At 37.7% G+C, this 21,942-nt stretch overlaps 3 protein-coding genes and 1 long non-coding RNA gene across 11 annotated transcripts; 1 reads left to right on the top strand and 3 right to left on the bottom strand.

Moving 5' to 3' along the window:
- Positions 1-1,239: 1,239 nt before the first annotated feature.
- On the bottom strand, positions 1,240-2,851 carry LOC127071040 (splicing factor U2af 38 kDa subunit-like). 2 transcript variants are annotated; one of them, XM_051009831.1, is made up of 5 exons: positions 2,687-2,851; positions 2,516-2,603; positions 2,369-2,435; positions 2,020-2,308; positions 1,240-1,935 (listed from the first exon to the last, which is right to left on the bottom strand). In XM_051009831.1, the coding sequence occupies exons 1-5, from the start codon at positions 2,728-2,730 to the stop codon at positions 1,701-1,703; spliced, it is 723 nt and encodes a 240-aa protein (XP_050865788.1). In that variant the 5' UTR covers positions 2,731-2,851; the 3' UTR covers positions 1,240-1,700. The 2 variants fall into 2 exon arrangements, with proteins under 2 accessions (XP_050865788.1, XP_050865787.1); XM_051009830.1 differs by having other exon boundaries at positions 2,020-2,435.
- A 109-nt stretch (positions 2,852-2,960) lies between these two features.
- LOC127071035 (medium-chain acyl-CoA ligase ACSF2, mitochondrial) lies at positions 2,961-7,562 on the bottom strand. 4 transcript variants are annotated; one of them, XM_051009822.1, is made up of 9 exons: positions 7,506-7,562; positions 6,845-7,050; positions 6,218-6,755; positions 5,219-5,402; positions 4,804-5,013; positions 4,584-4,715; positions 3,866-3,979; positions 3,550-3,786; positions 2,961-3,328 (listed from the first exon to the last, which is right to left on the bottom strand). In XM_051009822.1, the coding sequence occupies exons 2-9, from the start codon at positions 6,954-6,956 to the stop codon at positions 3,035-3,037; spliced, it is 1,821 nt and encodes a 606-aa protein (XP_050865779.1). In that variant the 5' UTR covers positions 6,957-7,050; positions 7,506-7,562; the 3' UTR covers positions 2,961-3,034. The 4 variants fall into 4 exon arrangements, with proteins under 4 accessions (XP_050865779.1, XP_050865780.1, XP_050865776.1 ...); XM_051009823.1 differs by having other exon boundaries at positions 7,456-7,538; XM_051009819.1 differs by lacking the exon at positions 7,506-7,562 and adding an exon at positions 7,134-7,359.
- Positions 7,563-8,049: 487 nt separating this feature from the next.
- On the top strand, positions 8,050-21,942 carry LOC127071046 (serine/threonine-protein phosphatase 6 regulatory ankyrin repeat subunit A-like). Of its 3 annotated transcripts, none has more exons than XM_051009840.1 (14): positions 8,050-8,859; positions 8,967-9,068; positions 10,060-10,161; positions 10,246-10,362; positions 10,907-11,107; positions 11,667-12,050; positions 12,134-12,454; positions 12,674-13,901; positions 14,917-15,092; positions 15,172-15,600; positions 15,928-16,942; positions 17,586-17,699; positions 19,324-19,591; positions 19,828-20,507. In XM_051009840.1, the coding sequence occupies exons 1-14, from the start codon at positions 8,542-8,544 to the stop codon at positions 20,291-20,293; spliced, it is 5,241 nt and encodes a 1,746-aa protein (XP_050865797.1). In that variant the 5' UTR covers positions 8,050-8,541; the 3' UTR covers positions 20,294-20,507. The 3 variants fall into 3 exon arrangements, with proteins under 3 accessions (XP_050865797.1, XP_050865799.1, XP_050865798.1); XM_051009841.1 differs by lacking the exons at positions 19,324-19,591; positions 19,828-20,507 and adding exons at positions 20,956-21,223; positions 21,367-21,942 and having other exon boundaries at positions 8,051-8,859; XM_051009842.1 differs by lacking the exon at positions 17,586-17,699.
- LOC127071047 (uncharacterized) lies at positions 17,743-19,317 on the bottom strand. Of its 2 annotated transcripts, none has more exons than XR_007784815.1 (3): positions 18,439-19,317; positions 18,215-18,358; positions 17,743-17,900 (listed from the first exon to the last, which is right to left on the bottom strand). It is a non-coding gene; the product is annotated as an uncharacterized LOC127071047 (long non-coding RNA). The 2 variants fall into 2 exon arrangements; XR_007784816.1 differs by having other exon boundaries at positions 18,215-18,675; positions 18,740-19,317.

The raw sequence follows: 21,942 nt of genomic DNA, 5'->3' as shown, positions 1-21,942 counted from the left end.
ACCCAATGAAATTCGTTCGCTTATGACTTCCAATCATTGCGATCGATCGACTCGATGCTTTATGACCATTGCTATATCGCAGACGGATCGTAAAACAGATATCAGCGTGGAGATTACCGGCGCTAGGAAGTTTTATGAATCGATATTAGCTGCGTGTAAAAATCCACCGACATCGTTTGTAAGCCGTATTGGGCTAACAAAGATATATACGTCTGCGTCGAAATGAAAACTATAGTACTCGTCTAAAAATGAAAAAATAAGGGAGAAAGAAAAGTACTTGAAAACGAATGGAAAAGATCTTTTTCTCTTTAACGATTATCCTTCGATAATAATTTACAGCAATAATCTATTAGAGCAATTCCGAGTTAAGTGATCCAAGATAGATAGTAAAATGAACGTACCTAATACTGCGTGGATCCGACAGACGGAGAACGCAAGAAGATAGAGAAATGGAAGAGAAGGGAAAGGGGAGGTCGGAAAGGACTGACAGTGATACGGTGCATCTCGATAGTTGGCAGAGAGAACGGCCACGGCAGGTGTTCTTCTGAGAGCAGCTGCAATCACGACGAGCACCATCTGCCGCGGTAATGCACGGCTGTTCGATGCACAGCCCGACGCTGAAATGGTCCACATTGCTCTGAAACCCTCCGGGCCAATTAGATCTACCTGAAAACACGTGCCCGGATATATCGATTTCGATCCTCTTCTTCGAATCTTCTTATAAAACTTGAAACGATCGAGCCGATGAATTATATCGAAGACAAAATAATATTACAATAATTATACCGCCGATATCGTAATTTCGTTTAGGTAACATAAATCTCTATTAGATAAATATTAGTTTAAAGGGATAAAACTTGGTGCTACCATCTCGCGTTTCGGAGCATCATCCCTTTGTCGCGCCTAAAGGTTGCCATTGAGTGACGATATCGAAGATACGTCCACTTCGCGGAACTCGTGCATCTTCCGCATCGTGAATCAATGAAATTTCGATAAAAACTTTGACACGATAACGCTTATATAACGACGGTAAGTCGGTATCAAGCCGATAACTGTCGATAATTCTGCAATCGATAAACTATCGACAATATAGAGTAAAAAATTGTAACTTATTAAGAAGTTTCCAGGAATGTTCTTCAGGTGGCGCCACAAACGCTTTCCTCCAACTACCTCATCGTCGGTATTAATCGTCGATAATGACTGTTTCTTTACGGTAATTCATGAAATACAAATGCAATATTTTCGTATCAGAATTTGATCGTATTGCGTGATCTTCCCTTTCTACAAAAGTATAAACAAAATTGTGCGTATCTTTAGCAACATTGCACAATTAATAATATACAATTCACGCCAAAAGCTTATGATTAATATTTGTAACTATAATAATGTACTATATGTTCCATTGATTATTACTACATGTTCCATTGACATATTATTTAGTATTAACATAAAACCCTTTTCTTACCTACAAGATTACTATCCTTCAATAAAAAATATAAAAACAATAGTCTAAATTATCGCGTTGCTTCCTCTACAATATTTAATATATTCAGAAATCTTTTTGTTTCATTTGGTCAAATTTACATGGTCGCAAGGATCGATTGAAACTTGCACACTATGTAATATAGATACTTGATAATGATCAAGAGTTTGAATTAAATGCACGTATTATGTATGTAAAACTTATTAGAGAATAATTATTAGTAACGTCCAGATCGTCCGTCCCTGCCTTTATCGTCTCGTCTTTTACGATCCTTCGATCTGGATCTTCTGTCACGAGATCGAGATCTACGTTTACGATCGCGTCCCCGAGACCGAGAACGAGATCTAGATCGAATTTTTCCTCCTTTTTTACGACTGTACAAGTATCGACGAAGTTCCCTTGAAATGGGTTTCAAATGCATGAAATTACAAAATCCAGACCGAGTGCATTCGCTGAAAATTCAATGACCGATTAGATTTGCATTTATAACAAACATATTAGCTATATATAAAATGTGTACTCTTTTATATTATTACCCCATTTCGTATTGGCGACAGCAAGCTTCTCGAAAATCGGTGACGGGAGATAATTCTGCATAAACTGGTCTACCACCAAACCAACGATTATTTAGATCGTTAACTGCTCTCTCCGCGTCTTCTTCTCTACGAAATTTAATGTAAACATTCCCTACCAGATGATCACCTAAATTGTCGCAAACATTCATTTCCTCGATTTCTCCATATTTATCCTCACATTCGACAAACACGTCTTCGAAGAAATTGTCGTAATGTTCTTGCATTTCTTCATCCGATACATTCGCGACCACTAAAAATAAAAACAAAAAAATTATAATAATTATCAAATATATAAACATATCATACTTACAATGAGAACCATCCGCACTTTTAGCAGAATTTTGTGGATTGACATAGAGATTCTGTAGTAGACACGTCTAATAAACACATATTGATACGTATAAGTTTTAAGAACGATACTACTGGTAATAATACTTATAATTTATCATTATTTTACCTGACTGAATGTTGGCTTGTTATGAATACGTGAACATCTATCTCCGTGTCGACAAGCACCAATTTTGAAATAAAACGAACAATTTACCCTGCGTACAAAATGTATCCAATGGAGGTTAAGTCGTATCACTTTCTTATAAATCATACAAAATTTAATCAACTTCAAACTTACTTATCCTTTTCTGTACCAAAGATCGATGCCAGATATTCGGCCATTACGAATTTTTATTAATTATATAAAAAAAATGTAAAAATTATTTATCTGCTTCTTGCTCACAATTCTCATTCTGGAGGGACGCTAAACATACGACTGGTCTACAACCTTGCGGCATCTTGCGATACCTTCTTTCGATAAAATCGATAATCGTTTAATCTCTATATCGATATTTCAAACTTTGCCGCGTTTATTATTAATATTATTGAAAGGTGAAAGGAGAGGAAAAAAAAATTTTTAATTTGCTTTAATGAAATATTCTCGTTACTTCATATAAAAATAAATATTTAAATGTTGTTTTTTTTTTTATTTAGGTGTGGAAGATATAACACCTTTACTTTCTAATTCCTCTTTAAGTTTAGCCTTTTGTATTTTTCCACTTATAGTTTTCGGATATTTTTCGACGAAGACAACGTATCTTGGTATTTTAAAATGTGCTATTTTCCCTTTGCAATATGCTTTTAATTCCTCTTTGCTTAAACTCGTACCTTTAAAAAGACGAATACATGCGCAAATTTCTTCTCCAAATATTTCGTCATAAACTCCTACGCAGTGAGCTTCTGCTATACTTGGATGAGTAATTAAAAAGTCTTCGATCTCCTAAATAATTATTAATTACAGTTGGGATTAGTAAAAATTTTAGATACATTTCGCTCGTAACGATAATGAAATTGTTAAATAAAAATAAAATTAACACGCTATTATCACTATCTCTTTACGTTAATAAAATTAAAAGAAATTAGCAGGTAAAACTAATTCGCACAGTACCGATATGCACATGTATGTAGATATATAATACATATTATTATATAAATAATTACCCTAGGGAAAATATTTTCTCCTCCGCGAATAATAATATCCTTTATTCTTCCTACGATCTGACCATATCCATTAGATTGTAAAATAAATTGGTCACCAGTCTTCAACCAGCCATCCTCGGTCAAAGTCTTTTTAGTATTTTCGGGATCATTATAATAACAAATCATAGAACTATAACCACGTACCCAAAGTTCACCTGGTGATCCAAATGGTACTGGATCACCCTTTTCATTAACGACCTATTCTCGTAGAAAGAAAATAGTTAGAGAGAAAAATCAAACATTTACAAAAATAATTACCACAATAGAAACAATTTACCATAACTTCGACATTATCTGATGCATATCCCACCGTGTTTTGAGTTAATATCTTATCTTCTCCAGGTAAACTTTGAAAAGTAACTCCTGTAAGTTCAGTGAGCCCATAAATTATCTAAAAAAAAAATAAATAAATAAATAAATAAAAAGAAACTATTGAAATAAAAATGAATGTAAATTAATTACGATTAAAAATCTAGGACGATAAAATATATTGTGAAAAAAATATGAGTTATTGCAACAGCACTTAATCACTTTTAATTCTCAGAAAGCAATAATCGTAATGGATTAATCCACTTTTCAAATCGGCTTAGTCCAAAAATACATTTTGCAAAGAAAGCTCTACATATCGATCGTAGCAAAAGGCGAGGCGATATTCCTCCTTAGACTAGCTTTTATGCATACGAACCGAGGGCTTGCTACAAAGATATGTGCATAGATAACAACGAGCCACTCGGGTCGTCGACTTTTCTGTCCCTTTCTCCTTTCTCTCTCTCTCTCTCTCTCTTTCTCTCGAAGGAGAAGGACTTATCTTTGCTTTGGCATAATCTCGTGTCTTTCGTAATTTGATATAACGAGAATAATAAAATAAAAAATGAGATAAAATAACATTTAATCATATCTTGCCAAACTAATTATAGAAATTAACCGAATGCGTAATAACGCACAAATAACAAGTGACGTAATATCATAAAATGTCGTTAATATATTAATTATACCTTCATATCATCGATACCAAGGACATCCTTAATACGTTTGTAGAGTTCACAAGGTATAGATGCACCACCGATTACACCCATACGAGCTTGTATAGGCAAACGTAATAGTTGTTGAGTATCTATCAAGTTTATCTAAATGATAAGAACACAATAAATGGTAGAATTTCAGCATGTAAATGGGATTAGAAAGATCGTAAAACGATTAGAAAGATTGTCTTACCCACATTGTTGGAGTTCCATAAGTCACGTTGCATTTTTCTTCGACCATAACTTGTAAAGACTTAACAGGATCAAACGAACGTGATTCTAAAATCGTCGTACAACCTGAAAGTATGCCACTTATTTGCCCAAAAATAAGTCCAAATGCGTGGAATAACGGAACGTTTAAACAACTTTTGTGGCCCAGTTGTAACTCTCTTCTGTTCACTGCCTTTAATGGCATAGAAAAGATTTAGGAAATTAGAAAAATATCACGAGTAAGAAGACTTTTCATTCAGAAAAAAAAAAAAACTTGGAAAAATTCTTTTACGATAAATGACTCCTCTTGATCAAGCGAAATAAAATAATAAAATTCTTATTGTATAGTTATTCTTTCATATTCGTATAATCAAATTCATAGAACGATCTATCCTTACCTGTTCACTGTTATTCACCAAGGATCTATGAGACAGTAAGGTAGCTTTCGGTTTTCCAGTCGTTCCGGAAGTAAACTGTATGTTACAGGCGTCGTAAGAGGAGACATTACCTTGTTCCGCAGAGACAGCTTCAACCTCGATTTTGCTTGCTAAAGATTGTACGTCTACGAAACGGCGGGTACCACTGAAAAACGAGAAAGTGATCGATTGCAAACATGACGTTGACATTTTCGTCGCTATTGAGATCGATCGAAGAAAATTTTTTCTCTATCTCATTAACCTAATTACATATCTATTCTATTTGCAGATTTCATCGATTAAACTGCTGAACGAACAAACGTGATTAAAAATTAAATCGAATAAAGATTGAGAATTATTGAAAGAAAATCTCAAAGTCAGAAAAGATTAACAATTGATAAATATAATCTCCTACATTAGATACGTATTATGTTCTAATTTAGAGATCTCTCAAACTTTTATGGATAACGATCCACTTTTAAAAATTATATTTCGCAATCCAGTAATTGCTATCGAGAACTTATTGATAAACAATATGAGATATGATAGATCTGCGAACTCAACAAAAAAACTAGACAAACATAATAATTCCCATGCAATCCTTTTAACTGAATCAACTTCGAATTGTACATCCGATTATTTTCAATAAAAAATTTCGACAAAATTTTTTAATTACTTTCGATATTTCATTATTTAACGAGACTCAGACTTTAGGAACTTCTGCTCTAATCGATTGATGTCTCGTCGATATTAATTTTTCAATTGATTTCTGATTAAAATGAAAGTAAGAAGAAGATAAAAATATCTTCAAACACGTGTAATCTTAAGTACGAACTTAATTTTCAATGTAGCAAAGCGATTACAAACAAAGCTGATAGCTCATGCGATATTCATCAATATATACATAAAGTCTCTACAAAATGTCATGAAAGAAGAAAACGTCAACTACAAATTCTAATAATCATGAACTTCTTTTCGTACGTTACGTGATCCTTTGACCATACAATGATATGCTCCAAGTCGGGACAAAATTCTTTGGCGCTCAAGGCCATGTTCACGTAATTTTGTGTTTTAAATTTAGCAGGTAAGACGATGCCTTTGGCTCCAACTTTTTGTAAACAATAAATTAATTCATCTCGTTGATAAGCCGAATTGATTGCAACAGTAATAAGACCCAATCTAGTGGCACAAAGAAATGTAATAAACCACTCGATATCGTTCGGACCAAATATGCCAATTCTATCGCCTTTCTGGAAACCTAATTTCTTCATTCCAGCTGCTAATTTATCAACACGAAGAAGCACATCGGAAAAAGTTAATCGTATGTTTTGATGATGAGAAACTATGCACTCGTGATTAGACCATTTTTTTGCAGCTTCTTCTAACAATTGACCGATTGTCTCATCTCTCAATGGCTTATTACTGGGATGATAATGATAAGCATGTTGTTTGTCAATTACTTGATAAATAGATTTCTTTCTTTTCTGAATAATAAATAATTTTGAAGAAGTTGATTGATCTAAAATCATTGTAAAATATTACTATACCATATTTTAAAATTCGTTAATTAATCTCTTTGTTAAACGATCTAAATTTTTCTTCACTTACCTTTGATATCTGTATTCGAATAATATGAACATCTAGGAAAATATTTTATATTTGAAATTATACGTGTATCACCACACAAAGAAAAACATTTAGTTTGAAGGCGAAACATCATTAACAATGTACTACGTTTGCCAAAGAAGAATACAGTTTATCTTAAAATGCGTCTAACTTTTCTAAAACTCCGACAAATACTTGGATATAGCTATCTATAAAGAACGAAATAATATATTAAATTGTTCAAGTACATACTTTAACGTAAGTCTTCTTAACCACGTTTTGCATATATTACCATTAATTTACATTATTATAACTTTTGAATCAATTTAGCCTATTGAACTTCCTTAATTTATCGAAGCAAAATATATTCATCGAGATTTCAACATTAACAATGAAAACATTAAACAATATGGAGGTATATACGAGTGTGAAAAAAATTACGTGTAATAACAATTGTACTATGTATAATACAAAATGAGTTTTTACACACAGATTCAACTTAATAAAGTATGCACGAACGTATTAAACTATATATAGATGTGATATGATTATTATATAAGTGAACGTTATTGAGTTAAACATAATATATATACAGTCTTATCAGCTATACATACAAATATTTATTTCTATTTATCTACTATATAATAAATGCATATCTCTATACTTATATAACAAACAAGTTGATCACAGGAGTTACAATGACACATGTTCCTATACGTTAACTAAATACAATTATTACCAACAGAATGCGTTATCCGCTTATTTATAAGGAAGAAGGTCAAACGGTTGAATATGTCTATAAAAGTGTTTTTGTTTCATAATCATTTTCTTTCTGTTTTTATCATCTTTTTTTATATGTATATTTTCGTGTATTAGACTATCAAAATGAAGAGAGAGAGAGAGAGAGAGAGAGAGAGAGAGAGAGAGAGAGAAAGTGAAAAAAAAGAAACAAATCTTAATAAATGATAATAAGAAAAAAAATTCTGACGGGAATATTATAAAATATTATCTATAGATAATGAAATCTTATCATTATGAAGTAAAAGAAGGGACGGCACGTAGACTTTTAATAAAAAGTTGAAAAGGAAAAAAAGAAGATATGTCTCAAATGATAAAAAAAAAATAAAGAAAGAAAGAAAGAAGGAGAGGTTGGACTTGGATGGCGTGCCAACATTTTGGTCCGGAAGTCGCGTGTCGACGTTAAATCCAAACTCCCACCACGTCGATGTACAAGCAACCTCCTTATGAACCACCACCTCGATACAGTCACCAGCTTTCGTTTTCTTGCACTCTACGAAAGCAGTACGAACGGCCTAGTCACGAAAACACACTGAGAAAACGTTCGAATGGCCTATCAAGTTCTTAGTGTTGGTTACCGTTACCTTAACGAACTACGATTGGTCGATTCCCCTACAAACGTCGGAGAGCAAGCCTTCTACTTTGCTCGGCTTTAACAGTTCGTCTTCAGAATCGTCAGGATTACCGTGGTGGTAGGACGAACCTAAAGCGTTCGTTAGAAGCCTAATGTCTGACGTTATTAATGATACGCTATCAAATTTCTAATTTATTGTTAAACAATCTTCGATAATCCAAAATCAATAAAGATCTTATTAGATTTTCTTTCAAGATAATATCACGTTCGATGTGGAAAAAGAACTAGATCGAACCATGTTCGGCGAAGAAAGACAGTACGACGTAACATGAGCAGTAACAAGAGATCTCAAAGCAACAAAGACGATAAAAAGAATACTCCGAATAAAGAAGATAGTCCAGCTGGTGCAAAGGATGATGGTGCTTCGGTATCAACGGGTAGCAATGGAGGTGGAGAACCATCTCAACCGGGTAGCAAACCTGGATCGGCAGGTGCCACTGTCAGGGAAGGTGCCCAAAGACTTTTGGCACTTGCTGCACGCGGAGAATGGGCACCCGTGGACCAGCTGCTCAAATCTATGGAAAAGGCGGTCCAAAATGCGGCTGAGGAAGGTTTCATTGCACCTCTGGCTGGTCTTATGGACCCGGTTAGTAAAATCATTATCATTAAAGTATTGACTCAATAAAAGAATAGAAATTATTTTTAAAAAGTGTGAGAGGATGATAAATAAACAAACAAATATATTATTATCAGACGACTGGAATGACGCCTTTGATGTATGCAGTGAAGGACAATCGTACAGGATTACTGGACAGGATGATAGAGTTGGGTGCTGATGTTGGAGCACGGAACAATGCAAGTAGCCAGTAATGATTCGTTCGACCATGAACAGTTTTTTTCTTTCTGAGAATAATAAGAATGTTAGGAATTAGAAAGTCGAAGCTTTTCTCTTGACGACCTTAAAATTACCCCAAAATTAAAATAGTTAGCTCGGCCAAGTGACATTGCCATTACGTTTAGTTCGTGCGTTATACGTGGTACCCTAACACATAATAATATCGCTTGACCAGCCTGAGTTAGCAAAGGTAGCGTTAGACACGAAACCTGTACAGTTAATGATCTACCTCTAATCCGTGCAAAGTCGAGAGGGTGGTAGGATTGCGTGAAGGAGGGCCAAGGCCAAGGGGCTTGTCGAGCCGACAAAGAGTATGTAAGTAAGCAACTAGGCCGGTCAATTTAATAGGACGAAAAAAAAGGAAGTCTGATAATCATGTTGAGATTAAGAATACTCTACTGATCGAAGCTCTTGACCCGAGAATTCACTAAAGTTACATTACATAATGCTAACATTTTTACTTGTCATTACAGACGTTCACTTTCATTTTCAATCTCGAATCAAACATAATAAATGTCCCTTTCTATAACTATCATTTAAATTGCCTAACATGAATTATCTAATCCGACATCTAATATACAGAGATTTTCGTTTATCATTGTAAGGAATTTGATGGAATTTCCATACCCATATTAAACTTTGAAACACAATAGCACGATCGTGTACCTTGCTGGTTGAATATCGACCACGGCCACCGCCCTCGCTACGGCTTCAATATAATTTTCAAATTGCACGCTAATAAACCGTGATTGAAACGGCGGAACCATTGCCGTGATTCGTCCGATTAATGTAGGGTGCGGCGAAGTGCAATTTACGATCGTGTTACTTTATTACTTTGGGAAATGCTTCTCTTTGAATTAATAGAAGGTTGAACTGTAACGATTATAAAGTTCGTGGAATAATCTCTTTAAAAACGATGACAATGTGCTATACAGATTTAATTTGTTTTAGGACAATTACAATGCTTTGCACATTGCTGCTATGTATTCGAGAGAAGATGTGGTCAAGTTGCTTCTTTCGAAAAAAAGTGTTGATCCTTATGCTACCGGAGGGGTAAGAATCGAAAAGAAATTCAAAGTTGTAAAAAATAAACGATGCAATAAAATCTAAAAGATTCTAAAAAATATTTTATACTAGGCAAGGCAACAAACGGCAGTTCATTTGGTTGCATCTAGGCAAACTGGTACAGCAACATCAATTTTACGTGCTCTACTGGCTGCAGCAGGAAAAGACATCAGATTGAAAGTTGATGGTGTAAGTGAATGCACCGGAAATGTGTCGATATCCAAAATTGAATGAAATAACTCTGATTTTGCTTTCGGTAAGGAAGATCAATGATACGTATTAAAGTTAAAAAGTGGAACGTTCGTGTAATTCCTTGCACCGAAGGCACGATCTCAACTTAATCGTACAAAAGTTCCAATTGAAAGAAGATAAAAAAATTTCGAAACGATCCTCGTTTGCTTCTCGCGTGACACGAGGCTTGCAAATCGGTGAACATCGCTACCTGGCACCGACTTGCCTCATAATTCTCCTCTTTTCTTTGCTTTTTCTTTTCCCTCTTAGTCTCTCTCTCTCTCTCTCTCTTCTCCACGATGCCAATTTCGTACCGATTACACGACTATCATAAACAATATCTATAAATATCGATCAGCGCTGTAGATTTATGAGAGATCGATTTTTCCTTTCCTTCAATAGAATTCTTGTTAAAGATAAACTTAATAAAATGTTCTCAATTAATGTTAATCGCAAAATCAATAAAGCTATTAAACAGAAAATGTTTTTAATCGTTTGATAGAGAGGAAAGATACCACTTCTCTTGGCAGTCGAAGCTGGTAATCAATCCATGTGCCGTGAATTATTATCTCAGCAAGCACCAGATCAACTTCGAGCTACCACTCCAGCTGGAGATTCGGCTCTTCATCTGGCTGCTAGACGAAGGGACATTGACATGGTTCGGATTCTGGTGGATTACGGAGCTCCGATAGACATGCAAAATGTATGTTAATCCAAGAAGAAAATACAATAATGGAATTCGTAGAGCAACAAGTTTCACAATTAGACTTCCAACAAATGTTAATCACATTTTCGCGCTGACTGTATCGATCGAGTCAACTTAATTTCATAGGCGTTTACTAGACTAAGAAATGCGTGTTCAACGTAATGAGAAAAGTCATCATTCATTGTGATTTAAAATCTCTTCATCTAACCAAAATGCTAAATCATTTTATAACTCTCCGACACACTGTTTTATAATTCTCCAACAACCGAATTACGTCATCTTAATTTAATTACTATCATTAATATTAGGGTTGAAAGGCATGCATGCGTAATGTATGAGGCTAATCGTCGCAGTGCGTATATTGGTTTAAATTCAGTTCGAAAATAAGTCTTTAGTCGTTCATGAGATCTATTAGGAAACGCTTCGTAGATCTTAAAAAAAGGTTCTATTTTCTAGACATATTATTTCTATTTAACTAGCAAACGAGAGATCGATTTACGACTGATATGAACGAACAATATCATAAAAAGATAATAAAATCTAATAATTGTTGCAGGGTGAAGGTCAAACAGCATTGCACATTGCAAGCGCCGAAGGTGACGAGATTTTAGTCAAGTACTTCTACGGTGTTAGAGCATCGGCATCAATCGCTGATCATCAAGATCGTACTCCTATGCACTTGGCTGCGGAAAATGGACATGCCACGATAATTGAACTTCTTGCTGATAAATTCAAGGCCAGCATCTTTGAGAGAACGAAAGACGGCTCCACCCTAATGCATATAGCATCTTTGAATGGGCACTCGGAATGTGCCACGATGCTCTTTAAAAAGGGTGTGTACTTGCACATGCCAAATAAACGCGGAGCAAGATCTATTCATACCGCAGCTAAATATGGTCACGTGGGAATCATTAGTACACTCCTACAAAGAGGAGAAAAGGTCGGTTCTTTCTAATCCTCTTTTTCGAAGACGCGAATAAATTGATTTCGAAGAACTGACTCCTATGAAATTCTTCTGAACAGGTGGATGCAACAACGAACGACAATTACACGGCGTTGCACATAGCCGTGGAGAGTGCCAAGCCAGCTGTCGTTGAAACTTTATTGGGTTATGGAGCTGAGGTGCACGTTAGGGGTGGCAAACTTCGAGAGACTCCACTTCATATAGCAGCACGAGTTCCAGACGGCGATAGGTGTGCTTTGATGTTATTAAAATCTGGAGCTGGGCCCAATTTGACAACGGACGATGGACAAACTCCTGTTCACGTAGCTGCCAGTCATGGGAACTTGGCAACTTTATTACTTCTGCTCGAGGACGGCGGCGATCCGATGTTCAAGTCGAAAGTACGAGAAATACGTTTGGCTATCAACCTTTGAGTTACTTCTTTATGTTTCAACGATTATTGCACAACAAACACGCTTAATGGCACTCGATGATGGCACCAATGTACGTATTTTTAGAGTTCACAGGCTTATATGATCGGACTTAGTGTTGAAATTAGGCCGATTGCTGTTGTTTTAATTCTTCGATCCTACTTGTACGTTTTGTTTCTCTTTTGTTAGAACGGTGAAACGCCTCTACATTTGGCCTGCAGGGGATGTCGAGCAGACGTGGTCCGTCATCTGATCGAATTTGTAAAGCAGAACAAAGGACCAGAGGTTGCAACTTCTTACGTGAACAGCGTGACGAACGAGGGTGCCAGTGCTTTGCATTACGCCGCTCAAATCGAACCATCCGAAGTTATAACACCAGGAGATGATCGTGCAGTTATACGTGCACTTTTGGAAGGAGGTGCTGATGTTTCGTTACAAACTAGACAAGCTCAAGAATCTGCGTTTCATCACTGTGCCTTAGCTGGAAACAACGAAGTACTTTCCGAGATGATCAGTCATATGTCAGCTACAGAAGTTCAGAAGGCTCTGAACAGGCAAAGTGCAGTTGGATGGACACCTCTGTTGATAGCGGCTCATCGTGGTCACATGGAATTGGTGACGAATCTTTTAGCTAATCATGCCAGAGTAGACGTCTTCGACTTGGAGGGTAGATCGGCACTTCATTTAGCCGCGGAACATGGCTATCTTCAAGTCTGTGATGCCTTACTGGCGAACAAAGCGTTCATAAACTCAAAGTCTCGCGTTGGTAGAACGGCGTTGCATTTGGCAGCGATGAATGGCTATTCTCACTTGGTCAGATTTCTCATTCAGGATCATGGCGCTGCGATAGACGTGCTTACACTGAGAAAACAGACTCCTCTTCATCTGGCAGCAGGCGCTGGTCAATTGGAAGTCTGCAAGCTTCTCTTGGAACTTGGTGCTAGCATAGACGCTACCGACGATCAAGGACAGAAGCCCATTCATGCCGCTGCCATGAATAATTACGCCGAAGTGGCACAACTCTTTCTACAGAGACACCCAAGTTTGGTGATGGCATGCACCAAAGACGGAAACACGTGCGCTCATATAGCAGCGATGCAAGGAAGCGTAAGAGTGATAGAGGAACTTATGAAATTTGATCGTCAGGGTGTAATTTCAGCGAGAAACAAGTTGACCGAGGCAACGCCCCTTCAATTAGCTGCCGAAGGTGGTCATGCCGAAGTAGTGAAGGCCTTGGTAAGAGCAGGTGCTTCCTGTGCCGATGAAAATCGTGCTGGCTTCACTGCAGTACATTTGGCAGCACAACACGGACATGGACAGGTTCTGGAAGTGATGAGATCTTCTCAATCTTTGAGAATTTCGAGCAAGAAATTGGGTGTAACGGCGCTCCACGTTGCTGCTTACTTTGGCCAAGCCGGTAAGTCTGTTTTATATTTAATATAAAATATACAAATGTTCAAGAAACTTTCTGATCTTCTAATATCCCAAAGTCAATTGATATTCGATTAAAAAACTCGGTCGAGAATCTATTTTTAATGAAAGTTTCACTTACACGCTGTAATGCAAGTTATCATCCTTAAACTGCAGTATTATTCGCGTATTTAACTACCATCTATCAACGGTAACTGGTACGAACCTTTTGGTTTGGCCGTTAGAAAAGGGTCATCATACCCATGCGTGATTCCAGCAAATCGTTTTTCACCGTACCCTATTGCATGTATTTTGGCATGTGTACATTGAGGAATAGGATTTTCGCGTGACTCTTCCGACTGGTTTAAAGTCAAACGTAGTGATCGGTAATGTCGCCGAAAGTGAGACTTTCCCCACGAGGACGAATGCGGTCACGCGAAAATCTCTTTTGTTGCGTTGCATAGATTTTCTAAGGACTTATCTTTGATCTTTCGTGCAAAAGGAAATACATAATCGTTAGGTCGTAACAAATAGTTGAAATTTGCCTCCTTAAGAAAAACAGTAAAAGGTAGAGCAACATTCATCGAATAAAATAATAGTTATCGTGAGCTCGTAAAACACGATTAAGCGATTAAACGACAATGCGGAATTTGTTTGCTCATAGGAATTTTCTCAGATTACTGTACACTGGGAGAATTTCGAAGAAAATCAACGAATTGCTCGAGTTTTATTTTAAACCGACGGTCGAAAGTTCAAGACCATTTGCGCTACCTAATCGTAAATTCCTGATCTCGAAGTTTAAGATTTAGGTGTCGCTGGTCACGAACTTAGAAACTATATAACTAGCTCGTGCAAGAATGTTCAAGTACCGTTTTGTTCCGTCCAGTCACGTTAATTATTTGTATCTCGTCGCCTCAAATGCCCATCGACCTAAATACTTCGACAAAATTAACAAAAACGAGCTAACAACGAACAATTTCTCTCAATTCCTGCTTTCACTCCTTTCTTACAATTTTTTCCAGATACTGTCAGAGAGCTATTGACGAATGTTCCTGGAACTGTCAAATCCGATCCACCTACCGGCGGTTCCTTGGTAGGAGAATTAGGAAGCGAATCTGGCATGACACCCCTCCACCTAGCAGCCTATTCAGGAAATGAAAACGTCGTACGACTTCTTTTAAACTCTGCTGGAGTACAGGTAAAGAATACTACAGAATGACTACGTCTGAATAAAGCCCAAAATACAATGGAATAGTATATAAAAAAATATTTTGTAGGTGGATGCAGCGACTACTGAGAATGGATTCAATCCTTTGCATTTAGCTTGTTTCGGTGGGCATATCACTGTGGTTGGTCTTCTTCTCAGCAGGTCAGCAGAATTGTTGCACAGTTCCGATCGTTATGGAAAAACTGGCCTGCATATAGCTGCAACACATGGGCATTATCAAATGGTAGAGGTATTGTTAGGTCAAGGAGCAGAAATAAATGCTACCGATAAGAATGGCTGGACTCCTTTGCATTGCGCTGCTCGTGCTGGCTATCTCGACGTCGTCAAACTACTCGTCGAAAGTGGAGCTTCACCAAAAAGCGAGACAAACCTTGGTTGTGCTCCTATTTGGTTCGCTGCTTCCGAAGGCCATAATGACGTTTTAAAGTATTTGATGGAAAAGGAACACGACACCTATGCTCTTATGGAAGACAGAAGGGTAAAATTTTATGCGTTATCAAGGGCAATGATAAAAGATGCTAGAACCACACCCTGGTTTTCTCAATGATAAGTATGAGAAAACTTTTCTCATTGCTAGAATCGATATTCCAAAGTAATAACTTAGCACTTAACGCGAGTCGTACACGCGATATGGAATTGCAGTTATGACCTTCCACTGAATATCCTTTCTTTACTTGAGGAAAAAAAACATCGCAAAACGCTATTAGTTCTCATACCTGTATTATCAACGATTTATCAACTCAATTAATTTGTCTTCAAACTCGAAAAGCCCACTGGTTAACAGAGAAACATCTCTTTATTTCAGTTCGTCTACAACATGATGGTTTGCAGTAAGAGTAACAACAACAAGCCTATCGAGGAGTTTGTTTTGGTGTCTCCAGCACCTGTGGACACTGCAGCTAAACTTTCCAACATCTATATGAAATTATCGGAGAAGGAAAAGGAACGAGCAAAAGATTTGATAGCAGCTGGAAAGCAATGCGAGGCTATGGCAACAGAATTACTCGCTCTTGCAGCAGGTGCCGATTCAGCTGGCAGAATTTTAACGTCTATGGATCGAAGAAACGTAGAATTCTTGGATGTGCTGATTGAAAATGAACAGAAGGAGGTGATAGCTCATACAGTTGTACAACGTTATCTCCAAGAACTTTGGCAAGGCAGCCTAAACTGGAACGCTTTCAGAACGATCCTCCTATTCATAGCCTTTCTGATCTGCCCACCAGTTTGGGTAGTCTTTGCTCTGCCACTTGGACACAAGTACAACAACGTGCCGATCATAAAATTCATGTCGTACTTAACGTCCCACATTTATCTGATGGTGTTTCTGATGCTAGTTGGGATAACACCAATATATCCAGTCGTAAGATCCAATCTCTTACCTTATTGGTACGAATGGTGTCTTCTGGTGATGCTGTCGGGTCTTCTACTCTTCGAACTGACCAATCCCAGTGATAAGAGTGGCCTTGGCTGGATCAAACTAGCAGTCCTTCTCTTCGGTATCTTCGGTGTTGCCTTTCATCTTATGGGATTCGTCATAATCAAACATACATATTGGCCAACGTTATTATATCTAAGAAATCAACTCTTCGCCTTGAGTTTCCTGCTAGCTTGCGTTCAGATCCTGGACTTTCTATCCTTCCATCACCTCTTTGGACCATGGGCCATCATCATCGGCAATCTCATGAAGGATCTCGCCAGATTCCTCGCTGTATTGGCCATCTTCGTCTTTGGCTTTTCCATGCACTTCGTCGCTCTCAACCAAGCATTCCAGAACAACGCGAATCTTGTGAACGGAAAAACTGAGAGTGCCTTTCACGACGGTAAGTTCGGTCTACTTATAATAACTGGCTTCGTGATACGTACGAGCCAGCTCATAGTATTTCCTTTATCTTATCTTCGCTCTCTTCAGATTTGCCGACGTTACAAATTTATTTATCATAATATTCTTTTCTTATGTCCGTAATATGATCGCATATATAGATGGTAGCAGCGTAGATGTTAACGTAGGTTTAGACTTTAGAAATGAAAATCGCTTTAAGGCCAATTAATCCAAAAAAGACAACTATTTAATAGGATGTAGCGAGTGCTTTTTTTCATCGGTACGTCATTGCGTCCGAATAATGAAACGAAGCAAGACACCGTTTTCTGTAGCAGATCATCCGTGCTTCCTGGTAATTGTAGATCACGTACAAATTTCTTCGGGTTATTGATATCTTTAGGAATTTCATTCGACTAATCGATGATTTCTTATCCGTGAAATATGTAAATATGTAAATGTTTCTATATCTTATGTATGTGTATATATATACACCGAAGGGAAAGAATTTTACTGGGGAAACTTTTCAGAGGCTAAAACTGATTCAAACTTGAGATATTATACATTAATTAAAATAATAGGAATGGTCGAAATTAGGTTCCTTTAAGACGAGGCAAAGACGTAATTAGAGAAAATTACAATGATAGATATGTCTGCCAATTTAACGGAATGGATAATGGAGACGCCAGCACCGGCGACTCCTCGTCACTTCAGCCGCTACAAGAAAAAGAATGAATGTTGTGACGATAACTCCAAAGAGAGTAAGTTTTGCCAGATCGACAAGAATGACAAAGCAGCAAATTGAGAACAATGATAAAACAAAGCAAAGTGGCACGTGCGCAAAAATTGAATGCAGGACACGCTCGATGTCAGTGTCGTCCCGTCTGCATTGTGCATCTTGAATGATGTACGCCATGTCTGTGTGCTGCCTGCCAAGACTGTTGCCTGATAACAGCAATATTCTGCAAAATCGACGAGAACTGTGTTTTCCATCCGTGCATTTTCGCTGCGATTCGGATAGGGACAATTTTTTTGTTCATTATTATTTTTTTGTTTTTCACAGGATCACAGGGACTCTTTTCTATTTTTATAGAATCCCAACAACTACAAAACATTTTTATATATCTACAGTTTTGAAGTCTAAATAAGAAAGCGAACTAATCCGGCCTAAACGAACATGTTGAAAAAAAAGACCTAAAACAAACTCATGAAGTACTTCCGAAACGCAGCGTACGTTTATATGTATATCACGATAAACAATTCAAAGCTAACTCACTGTCGGCATGTCGTCGGAACGCCAATTTTCTATGTGCCGTGTTCTTTGCAACCATCCTCTTTCCCCCGATTGTCTGTGTTCATCCTTTTTTATAATATGTACTTGTACTTGCGTTTTTCCTCGACTCCAGCTCGCGTTTTACGTCTAATGGGGAAGATAATAATATTTCAAAAACAACGTCTTAGGAATACCAAATCGAATGAATCGATTTTTGATATACGAACGCTATTATTATCTTTACGTTCGATACCCCGTTTAGAAACATCTCCCAAGTGTACTACGACTCTCTTCAATTTTGTCGAAGGCGAATTGTTGACTAACTGGTACGTTGACACTTTTGATCAAGGCAATCTCATTGAGAAAATTTGCATGCATTCATCGCATCTAATGTCATCATTTTAAATCAAGAATCAGCGTATCATCTCCACGTCGTATCAATGAGATCTTCAGTGATCCGGATGCTGAAAATGATTTAATTTGCATGTTGCATCCTTTCACTCACGGCAAACCAAATCAAACACGTACGTATGTTCGTGGTGTATTCCGGCACGCGTTTCATTGTTAAAACGCAGAAAGTGAAGTTCGTCTGGAAGGGATCACCTAACCCAAAAGAATCGATGGAATTGATAAAAATAATGAAATGTGGCTGTGTTGAGAAATTCCAAAGGATCGCTGCATCTTGAAGCATCTTCGATTAGCTGCAGTTCCTTGCACGGGGCTTGAATATCTTCGCGGCGACTTAGAACAAATCTATGACATATAATATATAATGTAATCAATAAACAACACACGCATGCTATGCGTAGAGAAGAAGAATGATACAAGTCCAGGAAAAAAAAACAAATAAATAAAAACAAATTAAATCAATCAAATTTGGCATGCATTCAACGTTATACTCAGCCCGAGCATGACCACAGATCGTATAACAAAAGCATGAGCATGTTCGTTCGTTCGTTCGTTCATTCGTTATGTATTCGTTACGATAAACACGCGAGTCAATTCGTAGTGAGTACCACCAGTAGCCACAGCCTGCCATGGCACGAAAAAGCAAGATTGCAAAAAGAAACGATAAAGAAAATCAAGATGCCTCTGTGTACCTCGAATTCCAGTAAAGATGAGTCCTATACTTGCCTTCGAGTATCTGTTCTTCGCCGTCTTCGGTCAAACGACACACAGCGAGCTCAAGGTCGAGGTCAATCAGCCGGACTGGACCTCGGTCCTCTTTAAGCTGGCCTTCGGCGTGTACATGTTGGTCTCGGTAGTGGTGTTAATTAATCTGCTTATCGCAATGATGAGCGACACCTATCAACGGATACAAGCACAATCGGATATTGAGTGGAAATACGGTCTTAGTAAATTAATCCGTAATATGCACAGGTAAGCCTGATATTTTTTCTTTAACACATTTGTCTCTTTAATATCAATCTGATCGAAAAGGAAAGCAAATGTGACATTTACTTTGCCGTGTAGATCTTTAGCTGATGAATCATTTACTTGATAAAATATAGCCTAGTATGATGAGATTCAGATCCTCTGTTTTTTGTTATGATCCATTATGATTCAATCTAGGTGGCTAAACTGGAACACATTGAAAATACGTCCCCATGTTGCAGAACGACCACAGCTCCATCCCCGTTGAACTTGCTAACAACCTGGATCGTTTACTTCATCAAAGTATGCAAACAACGTGCGGCAAAACGCAAACGACCGTCTCTGGTACATATGATGGGTCTTCAACGTACCGGTCGATTATCTCCAAGATCCAAAATGGGTGCAAAGTGGTTGGCCAAAGTCAAGAAGGGACAGGTCCAACCAAAAGACAGCGTAGCTCTTTCGGTAATGCATTTGAGCCCATTAGGCAGTCAATTGTCCTTTAACAGTGCTACTAGAATCGAGAGTGTGGTTGATTGGGACTCAATCAGGAAGAAGTATCTTGCTTTGACTGGGAACGAGCCTGAAAAGGAAGAAGACAAGGAGAAGGATGACAAGGACAACGAAAATGAGAACGAGGATGATTATGGACCTACTGTTTCAAATGCTTCGATGGTTCCAACAGCGATGACCACTTCACCTATATAAATATGATCTCGCGAGCGTGAAAATTAAAATAATAATTTTAGGTCTATGTAGCTGACTAAGAAAAAAAAAACGAAGAGAAGAGACAAAAGGAGACATGAAAGAGCGAGCTTTTCGAAGGACGATCGACTATATGATTTTAGAAGCTAAGTAAGTCTGCGTTACGTAGTCTACATGTGCCTGTATTTATACGAAATAAACGTCACCTTTATTTTTACGAGTTTGGGATTGCGTCCTACTCAGTCAGCATGGCCAGATACATGCGTTTGCATCGAATCATCTACACTAGCTCGAAATCTCATTGTATGTGGCACAGGAATATATCTTTAAGAATATTTTTAATGAACTTACGCGAAGTATTAAAAGTTTAGGTCTTTTCTCATATATTTAACATAATGCATGTCCAAAGTTACGTGCAGATTGATTTGTTCTCGTATTCGGCAGGAACGAAAGGAGCCTAGTGTGTGAATGCACTGACGTAAACGTAGGTCCTTAGAACGACTAACAATCATCATAAAAATATTAAACAATTGTTAGCCGGCACTGGCATGACACATGTCAGGGAGTAAACAATGCAAGAGAATGTTTTTATTATCTGTATGCAAGCTTCTTTCTTTCTCGCGTCGATGTGTCTTATCAGATATCTTGTTGGCACGTATTTCCAGTCAGGATGAGCCCGATACTGGCTGTTGAATTATTGTTCTTCGCCATCTTCGGACAGACCACTCACGAGCAGTTCAAGGTCGAACCTAAGCAACCCGAGTGGACCACGATCCTATTCAAGCTCGCCTTCGGCATTTACATGCTGGTATCGGTGGTCGTGTTGATAAACCTTCTGATCGCCATGATGAGCGACACTTATCAACGGATACAAGCTCAATCTGATATCGAGTGGAAATACGGATTGAGCAAACTCGTTAGAAATATGCACAGGTAACGGCAACGAGTTTAAGCTTTGTTTCGTTAGTCGTGTTTCTCTATCATCCCTTCATCGTAATGTATGAAACATTATCGTACTATCTCAAGATATCAATAATCACTAGGCACGCAATTGATTGTCTTTCTTGATGATATAGGACAACCACGGCGCCGTCTCCTCTGAACCTTTTAACCACTTGGCTAACGTACTTCTTCAAACTCTGCAAGAAACGTGCGGCAAAGAAGCAAAGACCATCTTTGATTCATATGATGGGCTTGCAGAGGACTAGAATGTCACCACGTTCGAAAATGGGAGCAAAGTGGCTGTCGAAGGTGAAGAAGACACAAGTTACGCACAAGGACAGTGTGGCTTTGTCTGTAGTTCATTTAAGTCCATTAGGAAGTCAGCTGTCCTTCAATAATGTGACTAGGATCGACAATGTTGTCGATTGGGATATCGTCAGACGAAAATATCGTGATCTCTACGGTGATAATGTTGAAAAAACTGTCGAAGAAATAAAAGAAACTACAGAGATGGATCCTTTAACTGCCTTTGAGGAATCATCGTCCATTGATCCAGCTAGAAACGTGACGTCTGGCTTACCAAACGCTTGATGAGGCGAAGAGGAACTCTAAACTCATCTCTGATCGACTAGATAATTCTTTGTACTCTTATCGCTCATAAGAACTTAAGACATAGGTCCCTTTTTTTCAAATAAACGATTAGATCTCGA

This window comes from Vespula vulgaris, chromosome 20, assembly GCF_905475345.1.
Source record: "Vespula vulgaris chromosome 20, iyVesVulg1.1, whole genome shotgun sequence".
Lineage (NCBI taxonomy): Eukaryota > Metazoa > Arthropoda > Insecta > Hymenoptera > Vespidae > Vespula > Vespula vulgaris.
This window is presented reverse-complemented; position numbering and strand designations above follow the sequence as displayed.

What these genes read in the sequence shown, in the direction of transcription:
- LOC127071035 (XM_051009822.1), bottom strand. Translation starts at nt 6,956, where the DNA reads ATGATGTTTCGCCTTCAAACTAAATGTTTTTCTTTGTGTGGTGATACA. An exon ending in TTCGAATACAGATATCAAAG is followed by an intron (nt 6,756 to 6,844) that starts GTAAGTGAAGAA and finishes CAATGATTTTAG; the next exon opens with ATCAATCAACTTCTTCAAAA. An exon ending in GAGAAAATATTTTCCCTAGG is followed by an intron (nt 3,329 to 3,549) that starts GTAATTATTTAT and finishes ATAATTATTTAG; the next exon opens with GAGATCGAAGACTTTTTAAT.
- LOC127071046 (XM_051009840.1), top strand. Translation starts at nt 8,542, where the DNA reads ATGAGCAGTAACAAGAGATCTCAAAGCAACAAAGACGATAAAAAGAAT. An exon ending in TCCTACAAAGAGGAGAAAAG is followed by an intron (nt 12,051 to 12,133) that starts GTCGGTTCTTTC and finishes TCTTCTGAACAG; the next exon opens with GTGGATGCAACAACGAACGA. An exon ending in TTAATCCGTAATATGCACAG is followed by an intron (nt 19,592 to 19,827) that starts GTAAGCCTGATA and finishes CCCATGTTGCAG; the next exon opens with AACGACCACAGCTCCATCCC.
- LOC127071040 (XM_051009830.1), bottom strand. Translation starts at nt 2,730, where the DNA reads ATGGCCGAATATCTGGCATCGATCTTTGGTACAGAAAAGGATAA. An exon ending in TTTGGTACAGAAAAGGATAA is followed by an intron (nt 2,604 to 2,686) that starts GTAAGTTTGAAG and finishes TTTTGTACGCAG; the next exon opens with GGTAAATTGTTCGTTTTATT. An exon ending in ACAAGCCAACATTCAGTCAG is followed by an intron (nt 2,436 to 2,515) that starts GTAAAATAATGA and finishes TGTGTTTATTAG; the next exon opens with ACGTGTCTACTACAGAATCT.